This window comes from Ochotona curzoniae, unplaced genomic scaffold (assembly GCF_017591425.1).
Source record: "Ochotona curzoniae isolate NIBS_2020 unplaced genomic scaffold, NIBS_Ocur_1.0 contig_64, whole genome shotgun sequence".
NCBI classification, from domain to species: Eukaryota; Metazoa; Chordata; class Mammalia; order Lagomorpha; family Ochotonidae; genus Ochotona; species Ochotona curzoniae.
In genome coordinates, this window is record NW_024466502.1 from 40,646,731 (window position 1) to 40,669,891 (window position 23,161).

Below are 23,161 nucleotides of genomic sequence, written 5' to 3' on the forward strand. Positions count from 1 at the left end.
AGTACTATAGGCATGATCAGTGTATGTGAGGCTGGCCGGGGGGGGGACGCTGCGCTCATCCACTTGTACCACAGAGGAACTTCCTGCCTGGGGCAGGGGACTTTAGACAGCTGCCCTCCTACTGTGCCCTTACGTCCATCCTTAGTCACAAAATCACATTTCCATCAGTGATCTAATAAAGAGAGCATGGGACTTCAGTCCTAGTTTAATTTGTTTGCACAAGGCTCCCAATATCTGCGTGAACTAAATGAACTTACGCTCTCCTTCCTTCTCGAAAAGACAACATGCCAAGTCCAGGTGATGGCCTTTGCATGCACAAAGTCTCAACTGAACGTATTATAGACATACTAAGTAAGACGTGCTTCCTGGCCTCAAGGAAATTCGAATGTATGGAAGGAAACAGAACTACTCAAGTAAAAACATCTGGAAACTGTCAGTAAATGAACAAAACAGCTGGGGGTAGACTGTGAGTGTTACAAAATTTGGGCTGGCAGAATGTAAAGAAAAATGGCATTGCAGAGGGATGACCCAACCAAAAGAGATACAAATCGTGACATGATCTGTTTGGTATCTCACTTGTCTGTCTCAAAAGTATTCATCAGGGCATTGGCAACCTGTCCAACTTTGCAGAGACAAGCTCCGTATGTTGCCAATACGTGGTGAAGCCGCCTCAGCCCCCCACGGCAATGAAAAAGAACCAGGAGCTCTGTCACTACAGAAGAGAAACCGATTCACAAATGTTAACCACTGAGTACTTTTAAAGACATAATTAAAACTGACAACGTTTAAGCCTCTGATGAAACCAGGTCTATCTGTACAAATCAGAAAATAAGAACACTTCAGACCTAAATGTCACCAATTGTAAAAGTAAAAAAAGGTATTCCGAATGGTAAATTAATAAATATACATACTCCTTTTTATCTGATTTCGCCGATTTTCATTTGGTGGTATCATGGTGTATGCACCTGTGCTGGAGTGAAAAGAAAAACAAAGTTACTGATTATCATAAGAAAAACAAGGACCAGCCGGGGGATGGGTGCTACAGAAGATAACATGTTAAGGCTCAGGTCTGTCCTCCGGGACCTTACAAACTAATTGTCAAAACAAGACAAATGAATATGGACAAAGAAGAATACCCCAATATGTTCTCAGAAAATGCGATTAAGTTTATCTTGGTGCCAAAATATTTTGAAGTCCATGCTAGTTGTTTCATTACACGAATTTTTCAAGAGTTATTTGATAAAGATCCCCCCCCCCTTTGTAGCATGTTTTTCAAAGTTCCGGAACACAAAAGTAAGATTATCTTTTAACACCATTTGCCATGAACTTTTTGAAGTGTGCTTTCATAAAGTACTGATTGTGGTCACTGCTTCGCTGGTCTTGTAGGACTTCTTTGTTCCTGTAGGTGGCGCTTGTGGGTAAATCCCGTGTAAATTGACATTGTTTTCCTTGTGACCCACATGGGAAGGCACAAACCATGGGTGCATTCTTTGTTCCCACACACAGAGACCATCTCCTCTTGCTAATGCACCAACGGAGTCCAACGACCGAAGTCTCAAGCCATTAGGCTTTGACTCATCTGGGCACAGAATGAGCTGGGCTAGACTGACGGGTAGTCTGTGTTTGTGGCACAGCGCCTGGCATAAAGTAGCTGCTGACCTGAAGTGAAGCCACAAGTCCAGCCTGTGCTGTGGCGGCTCTTGCTGATGCGTGAGGTCCCACAGGAGTCTGAATACTCCATAAGGCAAAATTACAGCACAGCAACAGACTGCAGCATCGGCACAGGTGCAGTGTTGGAGGAAATGCTACAGATCCAGCTTATAACCATATATATATATTTTTTTCTTTTTAAGAAAAACCCCCCAGAAACTCTTAGAAATCCCTTTCTTCAACCTGGAATGTACAATCTCAAAGCACAAATTAGTACAGATTAAGGCGCAGAGACCGAAAGCGCCGATGAACAGAAGCCATTTGCTCCTGAGCATCTTCTTGTCCTGTCTGAGGGCCTTCAGCCAGCTTCAAGCCGACTTCAATGTTAGACGTGTAGAAGTGAGGTATGCAACCACCTCTGCATGCGTATGGGACTACCGGCTTTACCTAATGTTGATCAGCGGACACTGCGGGTGTAGCCTAGCGCGCATACAATGTAATGAATGCAACGCTAAGAGACTGCCACGAGATATCAGTCCCCTTGTTTGCTGTACATATCTTAATTCACACTCCAAAAGGGTTTTCACTCTTCAATTGCTAGTACCTTACAGGAGCTTGGGTGCTGCAATTCCATGGGCGGTACCTGGAAACTGGAACATGATGCGATGGCGAGCCATGCTACAGAGCCCCAAAGCTGAATGGAAGACATGGATTTTTCATTGTCAACTACGATATTACTGTACACTTGTCAATGCCTACTAAGACTCTGATATACAGCTTCTCAACATGCTAGGAATTTTTTCCTATTCTGCATGTATGTAGCTCTTAGCCTTTCTCATCAGAATCCCCTGCAGGACTGCGTAGGCTCATCAGGAGACAAAAATTTCTAATTCAGCACCTCCACAGTAAGGTCCATTAACTTACTTTGTTTGTTTGTTTGGTGTTTTTTCATTTCTATTTGTTTGAAAAACAGAGAGACAAAGATTTCCCAGCAGCTAGTTCACTCCCTAAATGCCCACAACAGCCAAGCCAGGCCAGGCAAGGCCAGCCCACAGCCAAATCCAGGTCTCCCATATGGGTGGCAGGGACCCAGTCACTCAGACCATGCTGCCTTGCAGAGACTGCAAAACAGGAAGCTGCAATTGAGAGCTGACCCAGGACTTGAACCTAAGCACTCCCAAATGGAATATGGGTGTCCCAATCAGCATCTTAGCCACAGCCTCAGATGCCCACCCCGATGCTAATATTCTTGAACCAGGTACCATATTGGAAGAATCCCCTCTGTGGGTGAATCAAGCTGTCTGCTAGAGTTTGTATATGATTTGTTGTCAACAGCATTCATACAGCGCTTTAGTGTGCAATGCAACAGTGTTGAGAAATGGGGGGCCAGTAGATGCCTTGCTGTCATGGAGGTATCTGTCTCAGAGAGGATGAATGGACATCTCACACCAGTGGGTTAGCTCTCTAGAGACTAGATAAGCTACCACAAGAACAGCTTATCATAAAGTGAGGCCACACCACATGCTGAGCCTTTTGCACACATTCATTTCCCTTGTAACTCTCCACCATGCTGTGATGCAGTCACAGGCCCCTGGAGATTCCTGTACCAAGCTGGTTGTAACTCACAGCCAATCACCATGAGCCAAAAAGCCTCTTTTCTTTACACATGGCCTTGCATCAAGTACTCTGTCATAGCAACAAAAATGCTCTATACACAATTAATATGGAAATTAGGTATTAATTAATCTTTGATAAAAACTTAGGTTGAGAAATGTGCAAAAAAAAAAAAAAAAATTTCATGACACTGGCTAGTTCGAAAACAAGCCTGAGATTCGAGTCTAGAACTAGTGACTAAGTCCAGGTAGCAGTCTGCAGCTGACTTTTCAGCTCAATGTAAAAAGCATAACATCAGGGTGTTTTTTAATTTTAGCCCCTCGAGAGATTTTCAAACAAGGAAGCATTCTTAACTGAGCATCTATTAAGGACTTTGTCATATTAGAGAATAATTGAGAGTAAAGAAATATTTTTTTTAAAATAGACAGCACCATCACTACAATTTATATTGAAATTAGAAAAAAAATTTAAAAACAAGCAGAGCATAAAACAAGGATATCCAAACAAGGGCTAAAGGAGGATGTTATAAGTAGAGAGTCAAGGCAGAAGAGATGCACAAAGGAATGTGAACAGTAGGAAGGTTGCATAAAGGGCTGAGCATCTGACACAGCGGTTAGCACGTTAGCACGCCTGAGTCCCATCCTGGGGTGCCTGCTGTCTGGTCTCTACTGTACTCCGATTCCAGCTTCCTGCTGCTCTGGGAGGAAGTGGAGATGCATCAAGTAGCTGGTCTCTCTGCCACCCGCAGGAAAGACTTAGACTGATTTCCATGTTCCTGGCTTAACCTGGCCCAGGCTCTGGCTTTTGCAAGAATTTGAAGAATGAACAAATGGATGGAAAATCTCTTTGTCTCCTTCTCCCTCTCTCTCTCAACCTCCCACTCCCCCCACCCGTCTCCCATTCTCTTTTCTGCCTTTCAAATAGCAATCACAATAAGGCTAAAGGGATCGGTATTGTGGTCTGGTGAGTCCAGCCACCACTTGGGACCTCACACCCGGCATGGGAGTGCCAAGTTGAAAGGCAGCTACTCCACTTCCTACCCTACACTCACCTCACGTGCTTAGGAAGCAGCACGTGACTCCTCAAGTGTCTCTAACCAGGCCGGAAAGAGAGCTGAAGTTCTAGCTCCGAGCTTCAGTCTGATCCAGTCTTAGTGGATGCGGCTATTTGGGGAGTAAACCAGCAGATCTAAAAATCATTCTGTCTCTATCTTCTCTGTGCCACTCTGCCTTTCAAATAAGAAACAACAGAGCTTCTAAAAACTAAGAGAAATATAAGAATAATTCAAGCAGAAAAGATACCAAATTGGCACGTAAAGAATAGGATCTTGAAGCCACTGCCACACTCAATAGGCTAATCCTCCACCTTCAGGCATCAGCTGCTCCATTTCCCATCCAGCTCCCTGCTTGTGGTCTGGGAAAGCAGCAGAGGATGGCTCAAAGCCTTAGGACCTGCATCCACGTGGGAGATCCTGGCTTTGGACCAGCTCAGCTCCGGCCATGGAGGCCATTTGGGGACTGAACTAGCAGATGGAAGAGCTTTCCCTCTCTGCCTCTCCTTCTCTCCATAATATGCCTATCAAATAAAAATACATTTTTTTTAAATCTCAAAAAAAAAAAAAAACGCACACACACAAAGGATAGGATCTTGAAATGCAAAGGTATTTCTTTGCCAGGACTTTGCTAAGAGTACCTTCAGAGAAACTTTTCCAGGTTCACCGTCCTCTGTTATGGAAATTTTGGAAGACATTTGCAAAGAAAAATCAACCGGCCAGTCCACAGTATCTAAATTGAAGAATGACAACAGGGTGCTGGAATCTTAGGAATAGGACCACAGCTCATCTACGGCCTAAGCGGTGTGTTGCAAGATACTTAGGACAGGGACATGAAAAGAGAGAAGATACCATTTAGTCCTGAAATGACAGGTTTTTAACCAAACACATTTTAGCACAACCCTAAAAATGGCCCCAGTAATAAATGTTTATGGTAGAGAATTTCTTGGCAAGTTTCTTATCCATGATTTATTAACTGAAAATATCAAATCTAAAACATTATAAATGAGGCCAGCATTGTGGCATATCAGGTAAAACAACTGCCGGCTACACCAGCACCCCATGTGGGTGCAGCTAAGAGTCCCAGCTGCTCCACTCCCCATCCAGTTCCCTGATAATGCACCCGGGGAAAGCAATAGAAGCTGGTCCACATGCTTGGGCGCCCTGTGACCCATCTAGAAGATTCTCCAAACTCCTGGCTTCCGTCTGGCCCATCAACTTGGGCCACTGTAGCCCCTGGGGGAGTGAGGCAGTGGATGGAAGATCTGTCTTGACCCCTTCTTTGTAACTCTGCCTTTCAAATAAATAAATATATATTCAAACAAAAATTTTTTTACAATCCCCTCCCAAAAAAAAGGCACTGCCAAATAATTTAGCTTCTCTTTCTCTTGCCCTAGGAAGATAAGCTCATGTCTCAGGATAACACTTCTTTTTTTTTTTTGCATAGCATGTGGCAGAGCGCAATGCCTTGATAGATAAAAGCATCCATCCCTCTCAGCTTTGCCTTGACACGAATAGTGAGCATAATTTATTAATGTTTGCAGCCAATTAGTTTCCACCCACAGCAAAAGCCTTTGCTCCTTTAACCTCGGTGACACCCTTCCCAGCAGCCAGGCTCTCAAAGCTGCTGATCGAAGCAAGCCAACTTCCTCATTTAGGTTTCTGGTCATTTCCTGATTAAGCCACATGCAAGCTGCTGAAATAAATGTATATTTTTGAAAATGAGTCTCCCTTGATCATCTCACTGAGGTTTAGTGAAATGCTTGGGTCTGTGAGGTGATTTTCCCTTGCCAACAGCGCACGCCGGTGTGACACGCTGAGTGCACACACGAACGGACAGCACAAGACAACGCACAGCACGCCTTCGCTGCATCATAAAAGAATAAGAGATATTTAAGAAATGCTTTTTTGCTGTGAGAAACCTCTTGAGTTACACAACTGCACAACTTTTATCATGTCTCATCAATAAGCACTCTGGGAAAGATGTTATGTTGAAGTTATAAAAAAAAATATCTTGGCTAGCTGAAAGTATTACATAAACCCATCCCCTGGTGTGTGAAAACCGTACCAGATGTAATTTAAATTTCTGATTAGGGACAACACTGGATTGATGGAAAAAGAGAGGTGAGTCGTAAGCAAAAAATTGAGAAAAGCAGAAGAGACAATTACCGATGGTTTTCTCGCAGAATAGTGGACATGTAAAGGTTACTGCCCTGCAAAAGAGGATTGATTTTTCTTTCTCTTTACAACTCAACAAATGTTATCCTCGGATATGTACAAATGGTGGGGAAGCAGGTTTTTAAGTAATCAAAGGCACCGTATAGGTTTCCAATTGTGTAATTCCATGTTGGTTTTTGTTACATGATCTGCACGAAGATGAGCTCAGTCTAAGACGTTGTATTTCTTCAACATTCATAAATAATGAAAGCTATGGAAAAGAAAGTAAGAAGAATTCACAGCAAAAACACCAAGGATACACATGAAATACAGTATTATAGAAACTCGACATCTTTAAGAGGTCAATAGAATAGAGATGGAGACTGGTAAAAATATTCATACCTACAAAATTTCTAAAGCTTTTTTTGTAGGTTAACAAAATAATACGAGGTTCCTATTTGAGAGGTGTCAGTCTGGAATCGAATTGGACTCCACTTACAAGCTAATAAGGTAGCCAGCTATGGCTTCACCGACACTGGCAGAAGATATGGGATTCCTGGGTCAGGGGCAAAGGAAATGATTACCCAGGCCACAGCACACAGCACGAGCATCGACTTATTTACACGTGTTCTCTTTGGCCAAAAGTCTTCTCGAAGCAACACAATGAATGTCGCATACACAGCTCAGAAACACAGCTTGGGGAATCCGCCACACCTGCAGCAGGTGGTAAACGAGCTAAGTCTCCATCCTGGAGTGAGTACACCTCATCTCTCAAGGTTCCCAGCTGGGAACAATAAGACTGTTGGGTCTATAAACATTTTAAAAGTCTCATTGCTCACAATAATATGACTTGTGTCCTAGGAAATAAAACGTTATCCACTACCTAATGTTTCAGTCCCTGAAAAGCCGCAGGTATCTCTTCAGAAAAATGTACTGAGTTGTGCAACAGTACCAACCTCTCTCAGTCCCTCAGATACACAAACAGGGAAGATGAACTGCGTCACCTAAAATATTGAAAATCAAACTTAACATTCAATCTGAAGCCTGAGTAACTCACTCATTCAGGACCCCCAAGACATCTTTACTTGACCTTAATTTCACAAGCAATGTCAAACACACTGGGGTCTCCGAAGAGCCCATCTTTCATCTGGAGTAAGCACATATATATCAGAGTTCCAGCAGCATGTTTTCAATTAGCAGCACAGTATTATTACTGTATTATTGAGAAAAATTTGCATATACTCTATCTCTATGCCATTTTTTACTTACTTAAACTTCAGTATGACTTCTGGGGTTAAAGGGTCCTTTCGGTTTCTTTTCTAGATACAACACTGTATTTGCTCCAGTTACAAGCAAGTTACACTTCAACTTTTGAGTGCTTTTAAAACAATGATGTTTTGAACTAAACTGTAAGAGAGAAAAATGACAACATAAAGGGGAAAATGCTGAGTGGTTAGCACAGTGGAGGGGCAAACTAAGCCTCAGCCTGCAGCGCCAGCATCTATGGTAACTTGGGCGCCAAAGCCCGCCCTGGCTGCTCCACCTTCCATCCAGCTCCCTGCTAAGCGGCCTTCGCAAACAGGGGAGGACGGGCCAAAGCCTAGGGTCTCTGCTCCCATGCAGGAGACCAGGAAGAAGTTCCTGGCTTCAGATGGCCTCAGCTTCAGCCATTGCAGTCACTTGGGGAGCAAACCAATGGGGAAAGACATGTTATTTAAGATTTTCCCTGAGAAGGAAACCAAGCTAAAGACAGTAGACAAATATCAACTCTTGTCACAGCCAAGAAAATGTGTAAAAAAGTGGTACAGTGAGAACTGTCTTTCCTAACAACAGAATATATAGAAATAACTCTGGTTAAGAATGACTTAATGAGAGCCCTGCACGGTAGCCTAGCAGCTAAAGCCGTAGCCTTAAAAGCGTCAGAGTCCCATAAGGGCACCAGTTCTAATCACAGCGGCCCCGCTTCCTATCCAGCTCCCTTCCAGTGGCCTGGGAAAAGAGTCGAGGATGGTCCACACAAAGCCTTGGGACCCTGTTCCCACGTGGGAGACACGGAGGAGGCTCCTGGCTCCGAACCGGCACAGCTCCGACCGTGGTGGCTGCGTGGGGAGTGAACAGTGCAAAGAACAGACTGCAGTGGCTGCCTTGGATACCAGCCTCCAGCTTCCGACTCCAGCTTCCCGCTAACGCCTACCTCAGGGGAGCAGCGGGTGCCAGGTGAGAGGATGCCTGCATCCCATCTCGGCCGCAGCTTCCTGCTTCCGCTCCCCACTGCCTGCGAGATTCGCGCCCTTCCGGTTATCCACCAATGAAACGTAACCTGACCCCTCACCTGAGAAGCCCACCGCCCCATCTCTCGCAGCCTCTCCCCTAGTCCCACCCACCCACCTGCCTGGACTCCGCGCACAGTCCCACGGCCCCTCCTCCTTCCCGCGCTCCCTTCCCTTTCTCACCTGGCTCTCCCCGTCCTCCTCCATCGTCCCCTGCCCTGGCAGCCCTCATCCTGCCACCGTGGAAGAGTTTCCCCTCTTCCCCCGCTCCCGTTCCTGCCCTGTTGGAAGGAATACCTCATCGTAGCTGCCATTTTGGCTTGCGGTAAATTAATCCTGTAAGAGGACCTGACTGGGAATTAACTGCGTGTAACAAGGTATGAACTTTAGAAACTGTAAGTGCGTTTTAAAACCTAACACCAAGGCTTTGGGCATCCTCGACTGCTTTCCCAGGCCATAAGCAGGGAGCCCGTTGGGAAGTGGAGCAGCCAGAAATAGAACCAGTGCTCATATGTGATCCTGGTGCCTGAAACGGGAGGACTTTAGCCACTAGGCGACCATGCTGGACCCCTCCTTATTATCCCTAATAAGCCTGGAGTTGATTATGTCCACACACCCTAAGCATTAACCTCAGGGTTACCTATAAGCAGAAAACTGAAATTTCAAAATCTGTCCATAAAACATTTTGTAAAAGAATTCTTTTTATTGCTTCCTTCATATTCTGGAAGAAGCATTTTCCTATGGAAAGAAAATTTAGCGAATCTCTTTCAAACCATTTAAAAGTCACTTACATCTCATCACTTAAAGTCATGGTTACAGTTTTCCTTAAGTGAATTTCCACTCGATCTGTTCGATACAGAAAGGCAGACTTACGAAAATTCACAGAAAGAGGAATCAAAGCTTTGCAAGAAAACTTAAAATTCATGTATAGAAGGAGTCTTCATGGAAAATTAATATTGTGGGGGAAAAAAAAACACCTAACATTTCCCAAAGTAGGAGTGGAACGCTGGCTATGAGATAGCAAAGACACTACAGTGGGTACTCCGTCCCAGCGAGTCACAGACGAGTCCGTGGGTTCCAGGGCCTGAAGTGCAGGTGGCAGACAGCAGAGGCTACGAGGAGAAAGCAGCCTCAGGCAAGCTGCCCTCGCTCCACCACCCGGCCGCCTCCCAGCCACGGGACGCGTTCAACCTGCTGCCCCACAGCAGCTTGCCTTTTACCTGGAGACCACCAGCCAGATGGTGGCGCTGTCCTGGGAGTCCCTCACCGCATCTGTGGTTGCCCTGCACGACCTCAGCAGCAGCAGCAGGACCGTTAGCTAAGATGCTTTCCCAGCCCACAAACAGGGAGCTGAATGGGAAGCAGGGGACACCAAAGAACCTGTGCCCGGATAGGATCCCAGTGCTTGCAAGATGTGCACTTTAGCCACTAAGCTACTGCACCAGGCCCACATGACTGATATTTTTAAGAGTACAAGTAAACCGTTCTACACAATGACTCACAGTCTGGATTGAGGCAAGGATTCCCTCCACGGTTTGATTAGGCTGAAGATTTTGGGGGGAAAGTCCTGCATAAGTAGATATGAGGAATCTTCAAATGGTTCGTGAAAAAATGCAGATTATGGAAATTCGATGCATGCATTTTAAAACATTTTTTTTCTTGCAAGAGCGTAATATTTTAATTCTGGTTCTCCCACGAATATTTCAAAGTTCCCTTGTGCTATCTAAGATTATACATGGGAGCAAGAGTTGTTTCTTGTACAACTAAGTAATAAGCATCTTCTTACAGGACAGAAAATAATCATATTTTTAAAGAAAGAATAAAAAGCGACAACACCCACTCGTGCCCACACGGCCCTCTGTCAGTGGCGCAAACCAGTGGACATTCCAAGGGCCGTGGCGATTTCTGTTTGGCACGAAGAGTCAAAGGAGTTAACCCAGACCTTTACAAATAAAAATGCTTGCTGCTAAGCTCTTTGTTGATTTCTAAGCTGTGGCATTACAGAAAACCTTCACACGTCACATGGTTATGAAATGCTTGCAGTTTCTTAACAGTTACATATGCGTTTACTCTTCCCATTGGGGGAGATGTTAATAAGATTTTTAAAGAAGGAATCAGTCTCTTTGTCAAGACTGATTTTATCTGAAAGACAGTGGAGTTCTTAGAGCAGGGACTCGGATTCTCTTACAAGATGAAAGTACACACTGAGCCGTAGCAGCCCCTGAGTTTTCATGGGGTCGTATGTCCTGTCTTTAAGACTTTGAGTCTCCATGTTTCGGGGTGCTGGGGCCTGATTACCAACATTGCTGAACGGAGGAGCCGTAGCGGGCCTGTTGTTTGATATGGAACAGACCATTCCCATGCTGTCTTCTGCTTTGGATTATTTTTCCCCTGAAGCTTTTGTTTCAGAGTCAACTGCATCCTGAATAGATGCAATTAACCGTAATAATAAGCAGAACCTTACAGCACTCGAGCGACTTTCAAGTAGGTAACCTTACTGTGTAATTGAACTAAGTGACATTTTTTTCCTGATTTTTGCTATGCTTCTGCTGATCAGTATAGGTATTATGTGTTTTCAAGCTTTCCTCATCCTGTTGATTTATTGTTTCGCTGTTTGAGCTGTCAGAGCCATTCTGAGAAATGTCCATTCATTGTTGATGATAGTGTGTTTGAACAAAGACATTTGCTCCCCAAGACTTGGCGAGCTGCACAGGCATACTAAAGGAGAACAGAATTTCCACCCTCGTGAACAAACGGGAAGGTACACTTGATTCAATCAAACATGAATGTCTTTTCTTTCCATCCACTCTAACGATCACTTTGCCACGCGTAGAACTGTGCTTTTCAAACTGTAGGTGGTAAGCCACTAATGGGTTATGAAATCAACTCATTGGATTCATTTTTAGTGAACAAAAATAGAACATGTCAGAGACTATCATAGTAAGAGTGAGAATGGTCTTGTGAAATTTTTCTTCACTTACATATACCCTCATATATGCTCAAATGTATACTTGATCATGCTGCCAGAAATAATTGCTCCCCGCAGGTCATGTTCAAGAGATGTGAAAAATTACCCCAAGTCATTATGTTGTTAAGGTTGCCCAGAAACAGTGACATTGAACAAGAAGGCTGTTCTAACGGAAGGTCACCAAGTCCTCTGTCATTTTTGGAAAAGCAGCAGAGAAAAGTAGATCCCCGCAGAAACTTGGCTCTCGCAAAGGACTCTGCTGTCCAAAACATTTTTAAAGCTGCAATGGGCTTCAGGACACACAACCGGAAAACATGAGTACCTTGGCCTTGCAGAGAACTCAAGAAGCTCACTGTGACCTTCCCCTATTAATTTACCTGCTGAAAATTTACCTACAATAAAAAAAAGTTTCCTGAAAGCAAATCAGATGCTGCTGTGGGCGTTTGGCAGTGATCAGCTGTACGGAGTGCCTGGCTGAGCGCTGGCTCCCCCGCTCGCATCCAGCTCCCTGCGAGGCGGCAGCTCAAGTGTGTGTGCCCTTCCACCCACAGGGGAGATCCACGTTGGGGTCTGGGCTCCTGGGTGCAGCCTGGCCCACCTCTGGCTGTTGAAAGTATTTGGGGAGTAGGCCAACACATGGAAGATCTCTCGTAAATTAAAACAAATTTAAAAAAAAAAAAGCAAAATCGGACTAGATCATATATGAACCTCATTTCAGACGCATCTTTCCTATGCCCAGAGGAAAAGAATGAAGACCCAGAGACGCAAAGCAGACTCCAAGAGGCCTTCCCGAGCTGCTCCGGGTCACAGGCCCTACTGATTACACTTCTACCAAACCTACCGAATTAGGCCTTTACCTAACCAGAAAAACACAGGCTTCCTTGTTCCTTTGGTCTTCTTTTGAAGGTTCTCATGTCACATGAAAACGTATACTAGATAAACGCGTAGGTTCCCTCGTTGTTTGACTCCTATTATAGGATTCTCAAAATGAATGGTTAAGGAAAAAAATCCTTTCTTCCCTAAAGCTATAAGTAAATTAATTTACATCACTGTTTATTACATTTTCTTGAACTTACTCAACATCTCTTTTCTGCCAGTGTAGGAGACCCCCAAGTGCCACAACCAGGCTGGCAGAGGTGCCTTAAAATGTCCTGTGGAGCACACAGCACAAGCAAGCACTCAGAGCAGAGGTGCGATAGATTTAAAAAAAAAAAAAAAAAAGGAAGTTGGGCATGTTTACAGAGTGTGCTCCTCCCAGTAGGTTCTGGAAAAGATCTATTTAAGTTATCCAGGCTGCCACAGAGGTGAACCACACTCCTGTTAAAATGAAATAGCCGTGTCCCTGGTTTCCAGGGCAGAGTGATGGGTGCCTCTGTGTACTAACGTTGGCTCACAGTGGGGAGCCCTACACGCTTCCGGGAGGGAGGCTGGTCTCTAAAAGAGCCAACTATGTGAAAGGAGAGTTAAAACTTTGGGTTCCCACGCCAGTCTCCAAGCAGGAGAGAGAGTTCGAACTCCAGTGGCCAGTGGTTTGATAATGATGTCTAAATAATGGAGCGTTGGTGAAAACTCTGCAGCAGCCATGTTTGGGGATCTCTCGTGTTGGTGAACCTGCCAAGGCACTGGGGGAGTGGCTGATCCAGAGAGGACGCGGAAGGCCTTCACAGGCTACTACTGTCCCCCTGCCCAGCGCCATCTAGCCCTTTGGCTGTTCCTGAATTGTGCGCTTATCATAAAACCCCAATCGTAAGTACCAAAGTTCCCACTCAGTGAGTCATTCGAATGCATGGTCAGTGCTGAAGGAGAGGAAAACCAGGTGACCTCCAAATTTGTAGTCTGCTGGGCAGAACTGCAGGTGGCCTGGGAACCCCACTTGGCAGCTGGTATCTAAAGTTGGAAGAGCTTTCTAGAATACTTGATATCAGAGTTGCTTGGTGTTGGAACATACTCAGCATCAAAACCAAAACAACAGGACCGGCACAGTGGTTCCACGGGCATCGAATACAGATGCCAGCTTCTGTCCCAGCTGCTCCACTCCCAGGCCTGGGAAGGCAGCAGACACTGGCCCAAGTCCTTGGTCCCTGCACCAGCCTAGGAGACTCAGAGAGAAGCCACTGGCTCCTGGCTTTTGATGGGCTCAGATCTGGGCATTGCAGCCTCTAGGGAATGAACAAGCAGATGAAAGATGTCGCTCTTTCTTCTTCTGTCCCTCCTTCTTTCTGTAAATCTGCCTTTCAAATAAAAATAAAAAATAAGTCTTGAAACACATACAGGGAATTCCTAACTATTCTGTATGTTAAAGCACAAACATCACCTGTCGCCCCTCTGACGAGCTCAGGTCCAGGCTTCTCACACCACACGTCAAGAATCACTTCTGCCCCAACAAGTACACCGATTTCATTTTTATTGAATAGCTGTCTTTGTCCCTAGATCACCAATTAATTATAAAGGACTAGAGATCTTGTTGTGAGAATGTGAGATTGAAAGAACTAATATATGTAAAACACTCTCACATAGTAAGCTCACCATGCGTGCCTGCTCTTATTATTACTCATTTTAAGCCTCTAACATGCTCAGCATAGGCTGCAAATATATTAATTTACATACAAATTCAGTAAGCCTTTTGTTAAAATTGGCTTATAGTAAAAGTCAGTATTATAAGTCCATCTTCAGCATCTCTTTACGTCCTTCAAATAGTATCAAGCAAAAGGATCACATCACGTAATAGATGCGTGTCTCAATCAAGTGTATTACAATCACAGGATAGAGTCTACTGACCAGAATTAGTAAAACACAGATTTTTTGTTTGTTTGTTTTTGATTTTAAAGTTTTGGGGGCCCAGTGTGGTAGCCTAGTGGTTAAAATCCTAGCCTTGCAAGTGCTAAGATCCAGTATGTACGTTAGTTCATGTCCCAGCAGCCCCACTTCCCATCCAGCTCCCTGCTTGTGGCCTGGGAAAGCAGTGGAGGACGGCCCAAAGCCTTGGGACCCTGCGCCTGTGTGGGAGACCTGGAAGAAGTTCCTGGCTCCTTTGGATCAGCGCAGCTCCTGCCATTGCGGCCACTTGGAGAGTGAACCACTGGATAGAAGAGCTTTCTCTCTGTGTCTGCTCCCTGTAGCTCTGCCTTTCCAACTGGAAAAAAAAAAAATGTTTTTAAGTCTTTTTTTCTAAAAGTGATGTAAGTGACTGAAAGTTGTATACCAACAAGCAAAATATCAAAAGGGAGGGCAGTAGATTCTTCTGGATCAAATGTCTCCGTGAAATCTCTGTGGGTAACTTATGACACCTGGAGACAAGATTAACACCACCAAGAAAAGGCGATTGAGGAAAGCCAGTACGAATTATTAAATTCCGCTAATCACTCATTCAGACGTGCAGCACTGCGGCCTTGCCGAGCCTGTGGGCGAGCTCGCGCGGCCCCTCCCTGCTGAATCTCCGGAACGTGTAAACGGTGCTTTCAATCAGTGCGCTTCTGCAAGACACAGACACGAGTTATTAGACTGCACAGCGCCCGCCAACACACAGCTGCTCACTGAATCCAAGGCTCTCAGGCACCCAAGGCTTTTTTTTCTTTTAATATTGCTTTGCCCAGCCTACAGTTCATGTTTTATGTGTATACATTTTATTTTAAAAAGCCCTATGATATTGGTATTATCTCATTTTAAGTAATGGGGAAAGTGAAACATACTATAACTAAGCACCTTAATCGAAGATAGCAGCCCCCTCGGAACACGAGCTGGAGTTCGCGTTCCCGATCTCACACACAGCTGTCCGCATGAATGAAGGGGAGACAAGAGGGCATGGCAGGACCGTCACTGAGTGGACACGACCCTTCGCTGCTAAAGCGCATCCCTTCACTCTCCCTTCTAAAACGCTTCAACAAAAAGCTGCTATTTGCCCAAAATAAATAAATAAACCTTTAATTTGTTACTATTGACTTTTCTGAGATGTTTGATCCCTCCTTGTAAGTAGCCCAGCTTCATTAAAGAAGGTAAGCGAAGAAGCAGAGCAGTGCGTCCTGGCAGAGAAACAAGAATTCAGCAATCCGAATAGGATTGTTAGAGGCAGGCCTCCAGGCAGGGAATGGCTCTGCCAGCGCCCCGCTCTGCTCACCAGCACGGCTTCCCTCTGCAAGAGACAACCGAACTCCTCCAGGCACTCCTCAATGATCTACCTGCAAATCATAGTTATCACAAAACGCTACGAGGCAGACGCCTTACAGACCTGAAGCCTGGATCGCTTAGCAGAACACTCCTCCCTTTTGCACAAGTGGGCACAGCAAGGCTTGGTGTGGATGGGGGGATGCAGGGGAATACAATCAAATAGGGAAACAGATGCAACTTCTGATGCTTGCAAGTTTGCAAATAAATGGTCATACCTAAATAGATGCTTTATAATAGAAAGGGCAGGTAAACGGTGTTTACAGCTAACCCTGCATGCAGAGGAGACTATGGCGGTTCGTGACCTCTGTTACTATTAAATGTCGCAAATTACAGTAAGAGAGTGTACTTGAAATTAATGAGTTTCTATCATGGCAAGAGTGCAACTCGTTCGAGGCAAGAAATGCAATTATTTCCAATTTGATTTTGACTAGATTCAAAGGTAACCTTAACCTGGATAATATTAAAGACCTGGTACTTTGAAAAGTTAAAGGATAAAAGAAAATCGACTATTTACTAGTCAAAAGATCACACTGTTTCATAGCAACCAGCATTTGTCTCTCGTGTCAATAGAAGTCCCTAAAAATGAAGAAACTAAAAATAGAGCCATGTGGATGGTCTCGATGCACGGAGGCAGTACTTCACTGAAACTAACAGCTTTACTAACCGCCGTGGCGGTAGGGAGGGTCGTTCCACTGGGCAGAGAATCTCTGATACTGTTTAACAAATGCTTCCAGGATACCCACTCTAGTCTCTAGATCAAAGGCCAAAAATCAATGCCGTGGACCCGGCACCATAGCCTAGCATCTACAGTCCTCCTCGCCTTCTACACACTGGGATCCCATATGGGCACCAATTCTAATCCCGGCAGTCTCATTTCCTGTCCAGCTCCCTGCCTGTGACCTGGGAAAGCAGTCAAGGACGGCCCAAAGCCTTGGAACCCTGCACTCGCATGGGAGACACGGAAGCAAGCTCCTGGCTCCTGACTTCAGATGGCTCAGCTCCAGCTGTTGCGAAGGCTTGGGGAGTGAATCAAGGGATGGAAGATCTTCCTCTCTGTCTCTCCTCCTCTCTGTATTCTGACGTTCCAATAAAAATAAAATAAATCAGCATCAGAGGCCAGACACACTCCTGTCCACTTGTGACTCGGATCGACCCCTGTGGTCAACCTAGTATTTCTTCCCTCCTAGGAGACCAGTTGACCTGGGAGGCTTGCAGGGAGTTAGGCTCACTACTACAGAATCAGCAACTCCACTCACACTCCTTCTTGGTCCTCACCCTGGCATCTGATGTGGCAATTCTATATAGGACACCCACTTTGTAAAACAACAAGGAAAAAATACACTTTGACACAAGTGAGTTCTGCAGCTCTCCACACATCCATGTCTCTCTTTCTTTTGAAATTTTTTCTGGGACCAACGTGATAGCCTAGGGGCTAAGTCCTCACCTAGCCTGCGCTAGGATCCCATAGAGGGACCTTTGTGCCCCAGATGCTCCACCTCCCGTTCTGCTCCCTGCTTGCGGTCTGGAAAAGCACTAGAGAATGGCATAAAGTCTTGGGACCCTGCAGCTGCTAGTCGGTTTGGATGGGCTAGGCTCCAGCTGCTGTGGGGAATGATCCAGCAGATGAAAAATTTTTCTGTCTCTCTTCTCTGTAAAGCTGCCTTTCCAATAAAAATTAAATAAATAAATAAATAAATAAATAAAATTCTTTAAATTTCTTCCCTCTGATTTATTTATTTTTATTGGAAAGGAAGATCAGATTTATGCAGAGGAGAGACAGATTTTCTATCCAGTGGTTCACTCCCCAAATGGCTGCAATAGCTGGAACTGAGCAAATCCGAAGTCAGGAGCCAGGAGCTTCTTTCTGGTCTCTCACACTGGTGCAGGGACTCAAGGCTTTGGGGCACCCATCCCTGCTTTCCCAGGCCACAAGCAGGGAGCTGGCTAGAAGTGGAGCAGCTGGGACGTGAAATGACACCTGTCTGGAGTACATTAGCCAGTGAGCCATTGTGTGGGGCCCCACGTCTTTCAACCTTTCAACCGGAATGTTTCTAACCTCATTCTTGGGCTACAAATGATTAACTAAAAAGTAAGCCCACTACAGGTTGATTTTTTGGGTCTTACATGGTCTTCGGGGCTGCAGACAACTATGTTGTCAAACCAGACAACTATGTTGTTGAAAAGAAACAAGAGCTGGGCCAGCAGGGTGGCCTAGCAGCTAAAGTCCTCGCCTTGAACTCCCCAGGATCCCATATGGGCACCGGTTCTGATCCCGACAGCTCCACTGCCCATCCAGCTCCCTGCTTGTGGCCTGGGAAAGCAGTCGAGGACGGCCCAAGGCCTTGGGACCCCGCACCCACGTGGGATGCCTGGGGGAAGTTCCTGGTTCCTGGCTTCTGATTGGCATAGCATTGGCCGGTGGGGAGTAAATCATCGGATGGAAGATCTTCCTCTCTGTCTCTCCTCCTCTCTGTATATCCACCTTTCCAATAAAAATAAAATAAATCTTAAAAAAAAAAAAAAGAAACAAGAGCTGGGTAAAGGACAGATTGCCAGTGTTCGAGGAAACTCGCAGATGACTTAACATAGGCAAATGGACTTCAATCTCTCAAAACCTTTTTTCTTGGACCCCCGTGGTTTCGAACCTAAGAGATCAACAAATTGCCTGTGAACCAGTCTGGGGCTGGAGTTCCCGACCCCCAAGCCCAGTAGTTAAGGACTCACTACCTCTGGCCCGCAAGCTGCTGAGAGTCCTGCGCCGAGTTCCGGGGTGCCTCCAAATTCGGTCTGTTGCCCTGCAGGGAGCTGAGCTCCCCGCGGTACCCACGCGGGTCCTGGTTTCCCGGGACGGCGGGCGAGCCGCGGAGCCCAGAGCCCAGCACCTTGCTGGGTGTGCTCATGGCTGGGAGCGCCCAGATCCCTGTGCACCGCCGCCGCTGCAGGAGGGATGCGGGCCTGGCAGGGTGAAGGAATGATTTCCAAGGACTGGGGCAGCAGTTTTAACAGCTCAAGTTTCGATTTCTCGCTCTCTGCTTGGAGATTGCGCCCGCCCAGGAACCACTTCCCCTTCGGCTCTCAGGGGGAACAGCTGGGCCACGCCCCTTGGCGACCTGGAATGGAGTTAGTTCAAGCCGATGTAGGGGAGTAACTTCCAGTCCTCAGGACCACCTTTAGAGGAAAAGGAAAAAGAAATCGAAAGAAGGGGCTGAGAACCCACGAGGCTGAGGGATAAGTCGGGTTCATTTCCTGGCCAGCAATGCTGAGGAAATACCAGGCCATCCTGAAATAGCAATTAAACACCTGCTCGGTGCAGAACATTCAACAGTGATTTAGCTATGGTGTGGGGGGTTGTTTTTTGTTTTGTTTTGTTTAATTCGGGCTTGCAGGGCTCTGTTTCTAGTAGATCTGGGACTGTGTTCCGGCATCGTGTTCTTATAAAGCTCTCATGGTCACAATCCTGACTATTCAAAGACTGGAGCACTTGTCATGGAGGTCACCCGGAGGGAAGTGAAATGACTGGCAGGCACATAGGAGAACAAAAAGGAGTCCTGCTACTAATTCAAGAAAAGACTTACCTGGCACTTTAACAGGAAGAAGGAGACACAAGGGCAGAGGCTAGTGGTTCAAAACATCAGGGTCTGTTTCTAACTCCAGGTGGGGGGAGGGGTGTGGCTGAAGCACCCAGCCCAGATCAGTAAGCCAGTCCGGAGCTGAGCTGTAATGGTTATAGGGTTGATGATTAGCACAGAAAGACAAATGCACATTTGATAGCTCACAGAGGAGTGAAACCGAAAGCACAGCAAATGTGAATCAGAGAGGGGGAAAGTGATGGAAAGTACCAGGTGGGAACGGAAGTGGGGGTTTCTGCTGAAGGCATTAGAACTCACAGGTAAGCCAGAGGCTCTCAAAGCCCTGAGCATCCTGGGCCCGCATTGTGTCCCTAAAGCTGCTGTCTGTGACACCAGAATCCCACAATGTTCAAGTCCTGGGGACTCCACTTCCCATCCTGTGCCCTGCTAATGGCCGGGAAAAGCAGGGGGAGATGGCACAAATGCTTGGGACCCCGTTTCCACCTGTGGGGACACCCAGATGGAGCTCTTGACTTCCATCTGGTCCAGTGGCATCCATTTCACCTCTCTTTTTTTTTTTTTTTTCTTTCAGTAACTCTGGCTTTCAAATAAATAAATAAATAAATTCTTGAGCATGAAAGCCGCCTGGGAGGAAGCAGTTCTGGGGTCCCACCCTGCTCTTTCTGATTTGATAGTGATGCTGCAGGGGCCCAGCACCACCCTCTGGGAATGACTGCTGTAGGCTATGTAGACAGCACAGGTTTTTCAATCAAGCAGTTGTATGATAATATCTGTTAGAGAGCATTAGCTCCTAGCAATGTGAAAGTAAGATTGAAACATGAAGGCACTGAAGCCAGGGGAGATAAACTGCAGGGCCTGGTTAGGATAAGCTAGGGAAGAGACAGGGATCTGAACTAAGACACTTGCTTGAGAAACAGAAAGCCAAGGGCAAGATCAAGATGAGCCACCTGAAAGCTGAACACAGATTTAGAAAAAGAAAAGAAAAGCCTCCAGAGGCAAGGGAGAATGGGACAACAGCTGCAGCGGAGAGAATGAGAAGTGGTTTTTAACAGAATCTGTTTGGGATCAGCGCCGCCACATTCAGGTCCTTAACTTGTCACTCCTCAAAGGTCCCCTGTGCTCACCTGCTCAGAGTGACATGAGGTTGCGCTATTTACTTTAGAGGATGTTGTGAGACAAAAGGGATACCCACATCAGTGGCCATCAGCCTCTGGCAACCTTTGACAATGCCTGTGGAAATTTGCTATTGTTATAACCTAGAATGGAGTAGGTGCCATTGGCATCTTCAGGCCAGGGCCTTTGCTAAACATTCGACCTTGCTCAGGTCAGGACCGCACTCCCAAACACACACACAGCAGACATCCAGTAGAGCAATAGTGTTGAGATCCTCACTCGTGTTGTGTGCCTGCCTGTGACTGCCAGAGAAGTAGTGGTGCTCGTTTCTTTAGGATATCTTGGTAGGTCTTGCTTAGTGCCTGGGTGGGTGGCAGAAGCTTTAACCCGGAGGAGGGACAGGGTTAAGAGGAAGGCAACAGAGTTTGAAAGATCCCATGGAGTGAGAAATGAAAGTACACAGCTCAGCCAAAAGAGGCCACTTCTTCCAAGCTGTTTCTACTAGGAAAATACCACTGGGATTCTCACTTCGGGGGGAGAAAACAATGTGTTTGATGGTTGAATGAAATTTGACCTTTGAGGAAAAGAAAACTCTAGTGTGGGAAAAACCAGGTTGCCCAAAGGAGCATGAAACAGTGATGCTGATTTCAAGCATTCACTGACTTGACCATTATCAACAACACCTCCATGTCCCACAGCCCAGGCTTCAGACATGGGGTACATCACAAAGGATAGCAGGCAAGATCTAAACACCTAACACTGTTCAATTCTTGTCTTTCTGTTCAGTGTCTTCCTACATCCTCAAAGTTTATAAAAATAGGGAGTGTGATTTATTATTGTGATAGATGCCATAAGTTTTTTTTTCCATATTGTTTCCTTCATGTTTAAAGGGGGGTATTAAGGGAGAAGGCCCACCCAATTTCCCACCCTCCCCGGGTCCCGGATGTAGGGCATGCTCTGAGGTTCTTGCTCAAGTGGTTTTGATATTGCAACAGTTATGAATCGCTGCCAGTCTTGCCACTCCAAGCACTATGAGGTCTTTGAAAAATCCACTGATTGACATAGTTCATCCTAGCTGAGATGGTTGGTTGACCTGTTCTGTCTTCTCTCTTTTCTTGGTTTGGGTTCTCAGTCCAGCATTTAGATTAGGAAGATCTCCAAAGAAACTTCTTGTATGTGCTAGCAAGTGCAGGGCCCAGCACAGCCCATCGCCCTGATCAGCTGGTGGTTGTAATTGCTGGGTTGGTTCTGTTTTCACCCCCGACCTCCACTGGAACCAATGGGTGTTGCACTCCAGCCTGGTTCTGCCCAGCACATACTTGGCTCTCACATAAACCAGTGTGAGCTGCAGCCTAGTTGGAGCAACCCGCAATAACCCCCACCAGGCCTGCCCCCTACCCTGGTTTGCCAGTATGTGTAGCAGTAATCCAGTCTGTCCCACACCCCATTCCACCCCAGCCGCTGTCTTAGTTTTATGTCCTCCCGTGGAAGTGGTAACCCAAGAGGGAGGAGCCCACTATTTCCCTCCCAGCCCTCTCCCACTCCCAGATTATGCACGCTACAGATAGTTCTGTGGTTTGACTTGACAGAACTAGGCCACAGTGCCAGCTTCTACCAGCTGATGCTGTAGCTAAGCCCAAACAACCCTCACCCACTCTAATTTTGTTTGCACCAGTAGGAATAATCAGCCCAGCCTGGTTTTTCCTGATCTAGGCCACATGAGGTGCACAGGTGTGGTAGCTCTGCCTACTCTGATCTGCCCCCATCCCAGCCTATGCTCTCCTGTGGGAGTAGCTGTCCAGCAAAGGAACCCTCCCTTATTCCCCTGCCGGCTCTGCCCCCTCCCTTCCTGGTTCTCATGCTGGTTGGGTGCTGCAGTCACATCCGGTACAGGCAACCTCACCTTGGCATTCCGTATTGGGCACTAGTCTTTGTTGTGACCGAACCTGGCTCGACCTACATTGGTGCTTGGATTTGCCAGTGGATGACGTGGACAGATTCAGCTTGGTCTTCCCCCAACCCCTGCCAATTCTATGCAGTGGGTAACTTTCCATGGCCTGTTCTGGGCTGTTTCCTATCTTGTTTCTTGCGCTTACTTGCCGGGTCTGTGTCCTGCCAAAGGAGTTGCCCAGGCTCCTCCATCAGAACCTCTCCCAATGCCAGGTTTCACGCATACCAGCGGGCACATGAGCCAGCCCTACTCAGTCTCCCTCCTGCCTAGCAGGAACAGTGGCTTTTCCTGACTGGCCTTCAACCCAATCTGGTTCTTGCTGTTGGATGTTCCAGCCCAGCCATGGTTTGTCCATACCCACATATGACTCACGCATGGCTCAGTAGGGGTTGAGACCTTGCTTAGTCCATCACACATCTGCCCTGGTCCTCCAGGACACCAGGGGATGTTGGGCTCTGGCCCTGTTTGGTACATCCAATCCCAGTCCACACTTGTGCCAAGGGAGACTACAACCGTTTCCAGATCAGAACGCAGCCCGCATTGCAGGCCACGTGCCCCTTGGTGGGAACCTCTACTCGGCTAGGGTTGTCCCCTTAGCTCCCCAACCTGGCCTGTTCCCAGCCATACATCATT

General features: G+C 46.3%; 1 protein-coding gene across 2 annotated transcripts in view; it reads right to left on the reverse strand.

Moving 5' to 3' along the window:
- The window catches only part of EPSTI1 (epithelial stromal interaction 1), a 92,749-nt gene extending 73,085 nt beyond the window's left edge, over window positions 1-19,664 (reverse strand). The window contains exons 1-3 of one of the 2 annotated variants that reach the window (XM_040991356.1): window positions 19,450-19,657; window positions 18,602-19,042; window positions 912-970 (exon numbers count right to left, since the gene is read on the reverse strand). In XM_040991356.1, coding sequence (XP_040847290.1) covers window positions 912-970; window positions 18,602-18,774 — 232 coding nt within the window. In that variant the 5' untranslated portion in view covers window positions 18,775-19,042; window positions 19,450-19,657. Of the gene's footprint in view, window positions 1-911; window positions 971-18,601; window positions 19,043-19,449 lie in introns of both variants that reach the window. The other variant, XM_040991357.1, reaches the window with a different exon arrangement.
- Between the last annotated feature and the right edge of the window lie 3,497 nt (window positions 19,665-23,161).